This window comes from Gymnogyps californianus, chromosome 7 (genome assembly GCF_018139145.2).
Source record: "Gymnogyps californianus isolate 813 chromosome 7, ASM1813914v2, whole genome shotgun sequence".
Lineage (NCBI taxonomy): Eukaryota > Metazoa > Chordata > Aves > Accipitriformes > Cathartidae > Gymnogyps > Gymnogyps californianus.
The window spans coordinates 9163054-9176030 of record NC_059477.1 but is presented as its reverse complement, the minus strand read 5'-3'; the positions used below and the strand labels follow the sequence as shown (position 1 = coordinate 9176030).

The 12977-nt window shown below is 37.2% G+C and overlaps 1 protein-coding gene across 3 annotated transcripts in view; it reads right to left on the bottom strand.

Annotated features, from left to right (window-relative positions):
• Positions 1-367: 367 nt before the first annotated feature.
• Positions 368-12977, bottom strand: part of PMS1 (PMS1 homolog 1, mismatch repair system component) — a 47020-nt gene continuing 34410 nt past the window's right edge. For 2 of the 3 annotated variants that reach the window (XM_050899804.1, XM_050899803.1), the window contains exons 10-13: positions 12061-12516; positions 11384-11514; positions 3477-3637; positions 368-795 (exon numbers count right to left, since the gene is read on the bottom strand). In XM_050899804.1, coding sequence (XP_050755761.1) covers positions 604-795; positions 3477-3637; positions 11384-11514; positions 12061-12516 — 940 coding nt within the window. In that variant the 3' untranslated portion in view covers positions 368-603. The remainder of the gene's footprint in view (positions 796-3476; positions 3638-11383; positions 11515-12060; positions 12517-12977) is intronic. The other variant, XM_050899805.1, reaches the window with a different exon arrangement.

Sequence of the window (12977 nt, the reverse complement as noted above, 5' to 3'; positions counted from 1 at the left end):
CTTTCAAGTCATTGGCCAGTTTTTGTTGATTTAAAATTTTAAGTGTATTATACTTTTAAGAATCACACTTTTCTAAGTGTGTAAAAAAGCTTTTTGGAGATTGGACACTAGGACTTCAATAGTCACTTATGCGAGCTAACAATTTCTAAATAGAAATACAACACCATAGAAGTGTAACTATAATAACTGCATATGGCAATGCCACATTTAAATACCTATAGCTATCTGGCATTCCTTTGAAAATTAACATCTCATGTCCTTAGTACAATAAACTTTGCCAGGCTCTGTTGAAAGCAACTTCTAACCACTTCACATCTAAAAAGTTTTGACATACTGTCAAAACTTGCAGCAATAAGAAAAGCATCAAACCAGTTGAGAACGTTTCTTTAATAAATTCTTTAAAAAAATAGTGATGAGTTATTTCTCTACAGTATTTATTTCCAGTTTTCAAGTAGCATTTGAGTTTAAATAAAAAGTCTCTAGGAGGTGAACATATGATAATGAAAAGTCATTATACAAAAGCTTTGCACAAAACATACTGAAATGACAGAGTAATGATCAAAATTAAGCAAGAGAAATACGATGCCAAACAAAATGTTCCATTTACTGAATAATTTCCGTGGAGTTGTGCTTGTCAACTTCTGGAATATCTGTTAAGTGATGAAAAAAAGGACGACCATGAACACAGCCTTTATTTTCCTTTCCAAGCTGTTGCTTCATCCTGTAAATTGTGTTTTGTACATCTTCTTTTGACAAATGAAAGGGCAGCTGCCGAGCTAAACGTACTGCTTCTCCCTGTGGAAAGGAAAAACAAAAACAAAACCCCAATAGTTTTAAAGTACCACTTTTTAACACTTTAACCTGGGGCTACCAGAAAACAGGAATTAAGCACTCATTGTTTAAAGGTCACTCTTCTTTTTTCTGCTGATAAATATTCCAAATCCCAGAAACCCAAATGTAACTCTAAACATATCTTACTGGTCATTTCATGACAATTCTACAGTGGAGTCACACACAGTCAGTCTCCTGGTCATGTCTGCACTCTTTTTCTTCTAGGGTCCACTTTTGCAAGATGCTTTGTGTTTCTGAATATCTTATTTCCTGTTGGCACCAGTATCAGCTGAAGATGTTTACCAGTTCACAAGACACATTCTACACCACAAAGTTTAGAACTAACATATATGAAGTCAAAGTCAGCTAAACAGAGTTTTAAAAATATTATAGTGAAATTTTAGATTAATGTTGTATTAACTATTGTCTATTGCATCCAGTTATCTCACAATACTAGAAAGCAGAAGTGACTGCTGAACACAATTACTGAAGCACCCATCCTCAAAGAATCAAGCAACTTCAGAAAGAAGTTGTCAGGTTTTTTGTTTCCTCCTCCAAGATGGGCATTCCTGCCACTACCTTCTCTTCTGTACTTTAGTAATGTTGCCTAGACAGAAATGGTTGTGGTATACAATCTCCCTTCACATTGTACAAACCTGAAGCAGTGTTCATAAAGTTTTAATCTGAATCTTCTCATTTTGTTTGTCTGGGATTTTCTCCCACTCTTCCAAGTGGAAAAAAAGATAACTGTGGACTATTCTCTACCTAGGAAGGCTGCTTCTTTAAGCATTACCCTGTTCTTTCTTCTGGGTCTACCAAAAGACAGCAAAAGCTGCAGACATGCTGCCTGCTCAAACATGAAACTTATGATAAAAGTCGCAATTCTGAACATGACGGTGAGTGGCGTTTCCAGTGTTTACCCCCCAGAATGGTCAAAAAACTTATTTTTATAGTATTTTTTTTTTTTCATGGTGGCAAAGCATATACTTCCTAGTTAATATGTATTTTCCAGCTACTGTTACTGCTGCACATGCATCTTCTAACAGTTCCTCACAGGATCAACATTGCTTTTAATAAGCCTTTCCTTTGATAATCTCTTGATATATACCTTTATATGTATGTGTGTATCTCTGTCCCTCTCTCTCTACATATAAACCAACTGCATCCCACTCAATCCGACTGATGGGTATTTGTAAGTAGACGAAATAAAGCTTCCGCCTTCAAACCAAGTTACAAACCATTCCTGTCTCAACACTTAAGTCACCCCTTCTTCAAGCTTCTTTCATGAGTCCACGAGAATGGTTCAGCAGTACTCAACAGAATCACTTGCTCCAAAGGCAGCTGTAAACTTACTGCCCCAAAAGGACAGGGAAAGATTTGTATAATAAATGTTTAAAAGATAAAACACATATTCTGTGTAAATGCCTAAGTCCCATTTTGAAGTAGCCCAATTCAGGAAAGCATGTTAGCAAATGCTTAAGTAAGAAGAGACTTAACATGTATTTTGGTAACCTTTTTGAACAGAGATCTTAAGAATTGGGATAAAAGATAGCATTAGTGAAACATCTAGACAAGAAGTGACAGAAAACTACTATCGTTAGTTACTCCAGCTTTAACTAGTACCACATATATTAGTTGTCTCTGAAACTTCACGCCCATTATTGTCTCTGGATGGCCGATTTTATCTATTTGCATATCAAATATTAACAAGAGTCATTCCAGTTCTAACTGTTGCATAATAACTTCCATAAGAAAACAGATTAAAGATTCTTTTACTCAAGTACTATATTTCTGGCAACTAATAATGCTGGCTGCTTGTGAGGAACACATGGTTTCCTCTCTGTCAGTGCACTGCAGAACTTAGTCACTATTAAATAGAGTGGACTTACAAGACTGTTGGTTGTCAGTATGTGCTTCCTTTAACTGCAGAAGTTATTGATGTTAACTAAATACAAGCATTTGCAGAGGCATATGGGGTTCACTGTATGTGAGACTATTTTTTACTTCAATGTCTTAATTCCAGTGATAGCTTGCTTTTCTGGCAAAAAAAGTTTCCATTTGTCTCTCTCTGCCCTTTCTTTGAATGAATCATAGGAATTTTTCTTCTTTAAGTGGAACTGGTGCACCTTCTGATTTTCATGATGTACATCTCATTGAGGTTTACATGAGAATTAAGCTTCAATTAACACCTACTTTTTATAAACTATTACCTTAAATAATTTTATAACTTCTTCATAGATTTATTTATAAAGGAGTTAAATCTTGATGACTGTCTGGATTCAACTGCCTTCTAGACTTTGTAAAGCAATTTTATGGCAGTTCTGTATTCTAACATGGAGAAATGCCTTTCTAGTCTGAAAACTGCCTATATAGAAACACTTTCTGAAAATCAGCTTTCAGCATGTATTATAGCACATTGGATGACTGTTTTTGGATGTCTGATGGAAATATTATGGTAAGCAATGCAGAACCTATACATCTCAGAGAGGACATGACATTCTCCTTTTCAAAAGTAACTTCTGTTTAGAACAGCACTACATTAATTAGAACAGAAAGCTGAAGAAAGATTTTCAAGCTGTTTAAGGATTTACTATAAGCTTAGCTGGCCAATACTTAAAAGCAAACAGAAGTTTGCTTTGTCTTACCTCCAAGTAATTTATCACTTTGAGAGGCCTACATTCATATACTTCCTTTGCACTTCCATTAACTACTGCATTCAGAATTTCTTTCAAATCAGAAATACCGTAATATGGCAGACAATTTGCCATCCCTTCTATTTCCAGATGACTTTCTGTAGCTGAAGCACCTGAAAACACAAAAACAAAACAGTAATTTATACACTGCTTTGATTTCTATTCTGGAACAATTCAGAGAAAATTAAACTGGTATAAAATCACTTAGTAAATTAGGCTCACAAATTCAGTACAATTAGGAAACTTTTTTTGCTCCTCCCTTGGAGTGAAAAGCATTTATTTGTCCAATGTTTCATTACGATGATGTGTGCCTATTCACATCACAAATGTCTCAGCTCATTTTAATACAAATCCTAGCTGGCACTGTTTAAATGCTTAAAACATTTTGCAGCATTCCCAGTCTTTAGCATAGCTTTAATTAAAGCTTCTATGGCTTTAATTAAACATACATGAAATTACAGTAGAAGCTAGTAATATAATACAATTTAGTTTGAAAAAAACTAAAACAGTGTTGGCACTATTTCCTATGTAATTGGTTTAAACATCTGTAGAGTTCAAATGTTATCATAACAAATCCAGCTTCTACTGAAATAAAAAATAGTTTTTTCTCCTACCACAACAGAGGAAGAACTCAAGCCCATATAACTAAAGGCTCTGTGACACACTTCATACTATCACTCATATGATATCACAGCTGCAGTAGGTACCACTCTGAATAGGAATGATGAATAAAACATTTAAACAACCTTCTCAACAAAATACCTATTCAAACTTGGAGGTGTAAGAGACTTCACTTCTTATTTACACTACTTGCAAAAAAATTGAATGAAGTTGCTACTGTACAGCTGACTTTTCTTCCATTCCCAGTCAGAAGCAAGTTCTCTAGGGGTCAGGCTCACATATTCTCATGCAGTCCTTCAGAGCTCCTCCTCTCCATGTTGGGTGCACAGAAATCCCAACCCAACCCGCACGGCTACCTTCCCTTTTCCTCCACTACAAGTCTAAGAAGTAAAGAGCTTCACAAGGAGAGCATGGAAGAATACAATTCATAACAAAGACAAATCCACTCTTGTGTAATGGCCCCAGGTAAGATAAATTACATTCAGCCTGAGTCACGAATGCTTTTTGCAAAGTCAAAAGAGCTGGAGACAAATAGATTGCTACAAAGTGGATTAAACTAACCAACTGTGATAAGGGATCATTCATGTTCCTAATCCAAACAACAATGTGAAAGATTTCAGAAGTGAGAGAAAATATATATGCAATTTAAGTCACCACAATGTACTTTCATTAGCTAGTAGAATGAGGCTTATCCGTGACCAGGCATTGTTTATTTGACAGTCATTAAATAAGAGCATAGATGAACAGCAGGGACTGTGCAGGTTGAAAATTTTTCTAAATATGTGTGTGTCACCAGGTAAATAATGCTGTTGGGCATTTTTAAGCTTCATGGCAAGAGATACTTTGACCAGAGTGGGAATTTGATATAGAGAACAACCTCCCCCCCCCCGCCCCCAATCACATAAACTCCTTCCAGCTACCTACTTAACACTGCTTTAAATTTGAAACTTTATTTCCTTTTTCACCCAGCATTGTCTTCCTTCTCATTTTCAAGCTGTCTTTCCCTAATCGTGGCCAACAAAAACAGATATATTTTTTATGTACTGCTGTAAGCCTGTGATCAGATTCAGCAAACTATCTGAAAGTTTGCCAGTTATTAAAGGTGAGATAAGATGGTGTACTATGCCAATATTTCCCCATGGGAAAGGCTGCCAGTAAGAGACAGGAGCAAAAGATAAAGTCTGGTTTTAATCTCCTTCAGCTCTTTTCTCTTCATTTTTATCCCAATTTTGCTTTAATGAAAGACTAGATTTGAGTAACTGTTCCAAGACCATTTGATCATGCTGCTTTCTCCCTAAAATGAGAACTTAGTCTATTTGACAACCTTTCAATAATTACCTCTCTATATGCTACCAAAGACGGGACACAAAATTTAGTTAAGTTTCAATTGTTAAGATTTTCAGTTTAAAAACTTTTATTTCCAGTGCTTCCTCTTAAAATTTCATGACAGTGAGGTTCTGGATTTGCAAAACTTTTTTTTTTTTTTTTTTTTTGCTCAAATCCAGTAAACCAATCATACTTGCTTGCTAACAAGACTGATAACGCTCAATACTCTTCAGTTTTACCAATACCAATTTTCCTGTCTGCAAATTTTGACAGCCAGGATTAACTTCACCATACTGCTCATTAATTTGAAAGTCAAAGGGGGCTTTAAAGAGTCTAACATAAGAACAAACAATACAAATTCTGGCTAAGAGAAGTTTTCTTCTTTGGTATTTCTGTTTGTGTGTCACTCTCCTTTTCTGCTTACATTCTTTAGACTGCAAAGTAGCCCACTGCATGGTGATTAACATATATTTATCTGCAAGTCTTTGCAGGAATTCTGATATTGGCAACATTTGATGATATAAGCAGATGTCCGAGCCTCAATGTACTTGTACATTTTTGACAAAATATACGTTAAGATTTTTGAGTATTCAAACAGCAGTCTTCAAGCAGTTTCCATGGCAGTTTCTATGAAATGCTTTGCAACTTCCAAGGAAAATATTTCCGTGAACAAATAAACTAGCTTTCAATTGACTAAAAATGTGGATTTCTCATTGCTACAGATTTCCCCTTTCTCTTTCCAAACAAAGCATTCACAATCATCTTTGGATAATTCCTTCTTGATGGCCAGGAAAAACTGTTCTCTTCCAGCTGCCATCTAGATTAGGTGACGCTATAAGACTATCTACCTTCCAGTCTATGGTCAAAATCAAACTGAAATTAAGTAGCAGCATGATTTTCCACTGGTCGGTTACAAGAGCTGAGGCAGCTTGTATTACCTAGGAAGATGGGTTATTTACCTATTACTGCTCTTTGAGGCCTTGTAAGCACATTCTTTGTATATACATATGTTGGGTACACATATTCTATCAGGCAAACAATTCTACCCTAAAAGCCTGCCTTGGAGCATGGCCTAACGCCTGCCATTGTTAGAAAAACAGGTAAGACTTGTTCCTTGCTCTCAGTTGCCTTCCAGCCAAGAATTCACATCTCTCTAGGACTTTCACAAAGGCAAACAGACAGATGTGTAGTGAAGGTACATATAACAAACACATCTTAAGAAGAACTGGACGGAAAGTAATCCATCTTACTTCTTGAAATGCTTCTCTGTATGTAGGGGTCATTGCAAGCTATACCCAGTAAACAAATGCCTGGCAGATCCCAGAATACTGAGTTAAGTAAAAGCAAACAGACTGCTCTCCCAAAGGTAGCATCACTTGAAGCCTCAGTAAGGCCAGAACACAAGGGGGTGGGAGGGCAGGGGAAGACAGACTGGAGCTCAGCGTCACAGCTTTGCAAATCACAACAACTGGCACGTTCCACAAAGAAACCATTGATTTTGCCTAACTAATGTACTTCCAGTAAGAAGCTTTTTCTGAGCTATTTCACAACATGTTTTTCATTGTCAGCTATCCAGATAAAAATCTAGTTGAAAACTCCTTAGACTGCTGAGCAATCAATGTAGAGACAAGGAGACATTACAAAAGATCTTAGTCTACCAAAACAAGAAGATAGGGCACGTCCAAGATCTAGGATACTTAGAACAACTTTGGCTGCAGTCATACAGTCTTTGAACAATATGGAGCAAAGTTAAATTACATTCCTGTCTTGCAACAAGAGAGCATTCAAAGGACAGACTTATCCTCAAATGAAACAATAGGCAAGTAAGGCCTGAAACTCTCGTGCTCTTGTAAAAATAACTATCCAAAGGCTGCATTTGTGAAAAAGGAAAACATTGCCAGAAGTTCAAACAGTTTTCCCACCAAAATGACAGAACAAGAACAAAACTCCATGTGGAACTGTGTCCTTGTTAGGAAGAAAAGGCCTAATTAGACCTTTCAAAAACCTACTAGGAGTAGTGCATCTGGTGTCACATGGTGCCATGGGGTTCAGAGTGAGGCATGTCCATGCTATGCCCGTGAGAAAGACTCCTGGTAGGTTATTAGAGTAACTAAAGTTCAGAACCACCCCACTAGCTAAAAGGTCTTGGCCATTAAAGAGTATAGTTGTATTTCTATGAATTCCAAGCACTGTGAGGGAATAAGATTCAATTTCCGAGTATTAATCCCAAGACCTGCCAAATTTAGTGTAAGACTAATGAATTATTTTTTTTTTATCCTATGAGAGAAGTTATCCCTTACACACAAGTCATCCAAATAAGGAAAAACTAATACTACATGTTTATTTTTTTTCAAGTAAGAAACTATCAGAATCAAAATCTTTACAAAAAGTTCCTCTGTGCCATACGTTGCCAAAAGGTAGGAATTTAAACTGCGAAGAAGCATCTTTAACAAAGACCAGTTGAGATGCAAGCCCAACACAACAAAGGAATTACCAGTCACCTTCCAAATTACGGCAGCTGTTCAGATTTTCTTGTTGTTGACCACCTCACACACCAAGAGGAAATAAGGACTGAATCTACGGTCCTATATTCAAGTCATTATAATCATCTAGGAAACAGTCCTAGTGAGGTGCTCAATACCAAAGCAAGAGATTTTGCGTTCCAAATTAATATCTGAGTATCATGAGTAGACGTAATATATGATAATGGCCAGCAATACTCAGGGTCCTTCTCTTCTCCTTTGGCAGAATGTGTGTGGAGATTTAAACAAATAATCAATGCCACCTACTAGACTGACAGTCCTCTTCAGAGATCACCATGGGTCAAGGAAAGCCTCTTCTTCTGCAGCCAAAACTGCCAAACATCGAATTGGAGCAGCTAAGTTTCCTTTGTTCTCGCTTTGGAAGGTATCTTAGAGCTACCGGTGGCATCACAGACTTATCCACATGGATCAACAGAAGGATTTATTTTGCAAGAAGGAATTACCAGAAATACCACTTTCACATTCAAATTCAAAGCTAAAGAAATGGAACCTTTGCTTGTGACATAAAAAGAGGATGTGTCTGTCAGAAAAAGGAAATTTTCTACTACAGAAAATAAAACTCTTAACCCAGGATGAAAGAGGAAGCCATGTACTAGTAGCTATTAATAAGAAATTAACCAGCAGTCTGAAAGGGACATCTAAGATGACCATGTCAGGGTTGAAGTCCCAAAGGAAAGTATAGACCTTCAAATATACTACAGTGGACAGAGTTGATAGTTCAGTTGAGAAACAGCAAATACTAGGACTGATCCAATTCACCCAAAAAGTTGGGAAAAAATGAGTTATAAAGGTATGTGAACAGAGAATAGGGTTCAGGTGCGCTCCTACGGATGCTGCTAAGGTGAAACTCTCCAGCTACCATGAGTTAAGTGCACATTTGCATTCTGGACACCTCTCCACAGCAAGCTGTGACTTTATCATCCACCATTCAAAGTGGCAACCCTGTCCCAAAAAGTTAGCAATATATCCTGAAGAAACAAAACTTTTCTGAGGCAACTTCTAGTTCAACAACATCTGAATGCCCCCTTTTCAGGCTGTGTCTGAGTTTCAAAAAACCCCCAAAATAGACAGTGAATTCAGACAGTGAACAAAAAAAATGCTTTTATAAGGATAGTGAAGAATGTTTTATGAGGTGAACTTGTTCTCTCAAAGTTGAGAAATCCTATAGAATACTCAGGTGTAAGTGGGACAAATCACTCCTGGTCTGCAGGTCACTTTCCGTAAAGATTATACAACAAGAATCTATAAATTAAAGAACCTCAAACTGCATAGTGAAATTCCCAGAGAAGGACACGTAAGGAGTGTTAATAATTAATACCCGTGTTTCTAAAAATCAGCTTTAATAGGTATTTGTAGAAGATAGCAGCACATTTGGAGAAGACAGCATATTTCAGGGATGAGTTTAAGAAAAAAAACAAAAAGGAGGGACTGAGGAAGTATTGTGTAAAAATCCTTGGGTCCGTTGGGAAACAGGCTGGGAGAAATTCCATTTGTTTGCTGGTATTTCTACCTTCATCTGCAATGGTATGCTCTTTTAATAACAGAGGCTGTAACTGCTATAATGTCATCAACAGAAGCTTATAAACATGACTGACAAGCCTCAGATGTTATTAACGTTTCATTCAGGTAGTTAAAATATAAGACTGGGACAAAGAACTGAATTAGATTCCCATTCTTCATACGGGCTAGCCGTATGGTACTGATCAAGTCCATGACCGTGGTTCGTAGCCCTATATAGTGCATATAAAGCACTTTTACTTTCACTAACTGTAAACCAAATGAGAACAGTTTCCTCACAAGATTTCATTTCCTTAATTTTACATACTTAGGAACACAGGATTGGAAGATGGTTACTACTTCCTGGTTACTGTGTCGAATGCCTTGCTATTATATTGTACAATTCTGCTCGTAAACTAATCAAGCTATCTTAAAACTAGTTTCCCAATCTCCAGTACCACAAGATCGGTCAACAACTCTCCTCCGTTGTTGCCTAGAAACTGTCTTCAAATTTTCACATTCAATTTATTCGCATCCAGTTTATATCAATTAGATTTTGAGCAAACTTACAATAGCAGGAGGCGGGGGGGGGGGAAGGTATGTAAGCAAAAAGGCTAAGCAACAATCCCTTTCTCACATATTTGTCTAGAGACGTATCATAGACCTCCTCAGCTTTTGATGTGCTAGACTGAATAAACCTTTTAAGATCTGCCTCTTAGAATATGCGCTTTATTCCCCTAATCATTCAATCTAAGATTATTACCGTGAACACCTCTTCTACACAGTTTTTGCTATTTATGTAGGGATTTAGCCAGTCAGAAAGAAGCTTCCTTGGTTTTGCTGTGTATGATTCAGTAAAGAAAACAGCTTAGGCTCTGTTCTTCCCAAGAGCCAGCCTCTGAGTGAAGGAGTTGCTCTACATCCCTTTTTTGTACCTACTCTTAAAAGATCCCATATGTTACAGTAGATCTGTCATCGCTGTACATATGTGGGGATCTGTAACACATGAAGCTATAGCATTTCCAACAGCTCTTATAGCGAATCTTTTCTCTGGGCTGTCAGCTAGGTACTACTCCCAAAGATGTTTGCTTTTCTTGGAATTCTGCTAGACAAATCCTGATCCGCAGAACTGACCCTGGGTGGGTTGCCAACAGCATCCCTATAAATTGTTCTTCAGAAAAATGTATAAACATTTGATCTCTCTTGCTAAGGTAAAAGGATCTTATATGAAACAGATTTATTCTGTGATCAATGTAGAGGCATTGAAAAGTAGGCTGTCTCAAAAAAAAGTTCAGACTGAACTCTATCAAAAGGTGTGGTGATCCTGTCACCCTCTATTCACTGGCCCCTTTGGGCTCTGTGTTACAACTCTGATATGAAAGTAAGTCAATAACCAGATCCAGCTCCTTACTGGACCTCCTCAACTGCTCAACAGCAGAGGAGTAGTCAGCTAAAGCACACACTTGCAGAAGTTTCTGCAAGTAAGTATCACCTTGGAAGAAGCTGCCAGGACTAGGGAATTCTCATCACTTTAATCTAAATTCTATCAGAATGGCTATTAAGGATATCGACATCCAGCATTTTGAGAAAAGAAGAAAAAAAAAGAGTCAGTAAAATGTGGATTTCAGAGCATTCTTTGAAATACTATTGAAGTTTTCTGTTCAGTTATCAGTTTCCATCACTCAATGTTCTATGTAGAAGATTACATTCTTTGCCAAGTAATCAAATCTCAATGTTAAGGAAAGCAGGATGTTAGTGCTTTCAATGATAAGGTGATGTAGAATAACATGATCTACATTAACAATCATTTAAATTCTTAAATCAGAAGAAACAAGTCCCAATATAACTAAAAGATTTTTAAAACCATCATACCTTCTATCACTTTTATCTGGAATCCATTTGCTACAAGCCTTGGATCTGACAAACAACCTGATCCATTGAAACTCTGGTAATCCTTCTGCATTTTATAAAGAGCGGCCATATACTGAGATCCACCAATAAGACTGGAAAAAAAAAATACCCCCGAAGTGTTAAAAACGAAAATCCTTAATGTGAAAATTAAAACTGTGAGAAAAATACAGAAAAAAGTAGTAAGTGATGAGGAGTCATCGAGATTTTTAAAAGTATTCTGAAAAAGCAATTTGTCTAAAGAAACAGAATTGCAACTATGCACATATCTTAAAGAGTGACCAAGTTTAGGCATAATAATAATAATTACATCAGCCATTCCCTAATCCATAGGGGAAAGTTAGCTAGAGTGAAGTCGTGAAAATGTGGAGCATTTAATTTCCCTCTGGGGGAAGAAATTTGTCTTCGCTGCACTACCAGTAAAACTGGTCAAAATTCATACTTATTTCAACTGGAGTATGACCAAGCCTGCTCATTACTGTAAGGTAAAAGTATACAAAACATAAAAATCTGTTCTTACAGATAAACAAATGTACAAATAATCACAGAATTAGCAAACAGGGCCTTACCAGAATTTACTGTAAGTAATTACCAAATGATACTTGAAATAAAATACAAATTTTTGCTCAATTGTACTATACCTGTCCGTTAACACAATTGGCTTGTCCAGTTTCTCTACTGGAAGCTTATGATTCATCAGTAATCTTTTACATAGCAGGGCTTCTTCCAATCTATATGGATTCAGCAACATTAGCTTTTTTTCAGTAGCAAATATCCAGACATCAGGAAAACTCTGACGGCGGATCAGGAAAAGCTCATGTTCATCCGAATCATTTTTCTTGTGTCTCTGGAGCTGATGTCTACAGGAACTCAGAGAAAAAGGCACTGTCACAATTTTCGTAGGCTGTTCAGGTTTCTGCTTCTTTTCATTTTGAGCATGAAATATCTTGTCAAGCTTCTGCTGGTTGGACGGGGAAGTCTTCAGCTTGGGTTTCTGTTTTTCTGCCTCCTTTGTTGGTCGGTGCACTGTCTGTCCCATAGCTTTCTTGACCTCTCTATTGTACCGTTCCAGGTCTTTAGCAGCTTTTATTTCATAACTTAAAAAGAGAAAACAAACCAGTAGCATAATCAGATAAAGAACCCCAAACTCCAACTCCTAACATACTAAAACAAAAGGCAAGGTAACCATTTCAACAGACAAGAACAACTCCCATGGTTCATTCAAGTAGCCACATCAATATGCTTTCCACTATGACGGAGATGGAAGGACATCGGGGACTGTGCCCGTATTACATTACCCTTTGAAGATGATGAGTTGGAAATTTTTCTTCATCATGACAGCCAGCAAAACCTAAATTACTGTAGGGGGAGGAGTAAACTGCATCATACAAAGAGCTACAGCAAGTTGCTTTTGACCTCAGTCCCAAAGACTGTGTTTAACCCTAATTCACAATCAGATCACAGGCACATCCAGCCCAATTCACAAAGTCATTTAAGCTTCTAGAGCTCTACAGACTTCAAGGGGAGTCCATGCAGACAGGTAAGAGTCTGGAGCCTA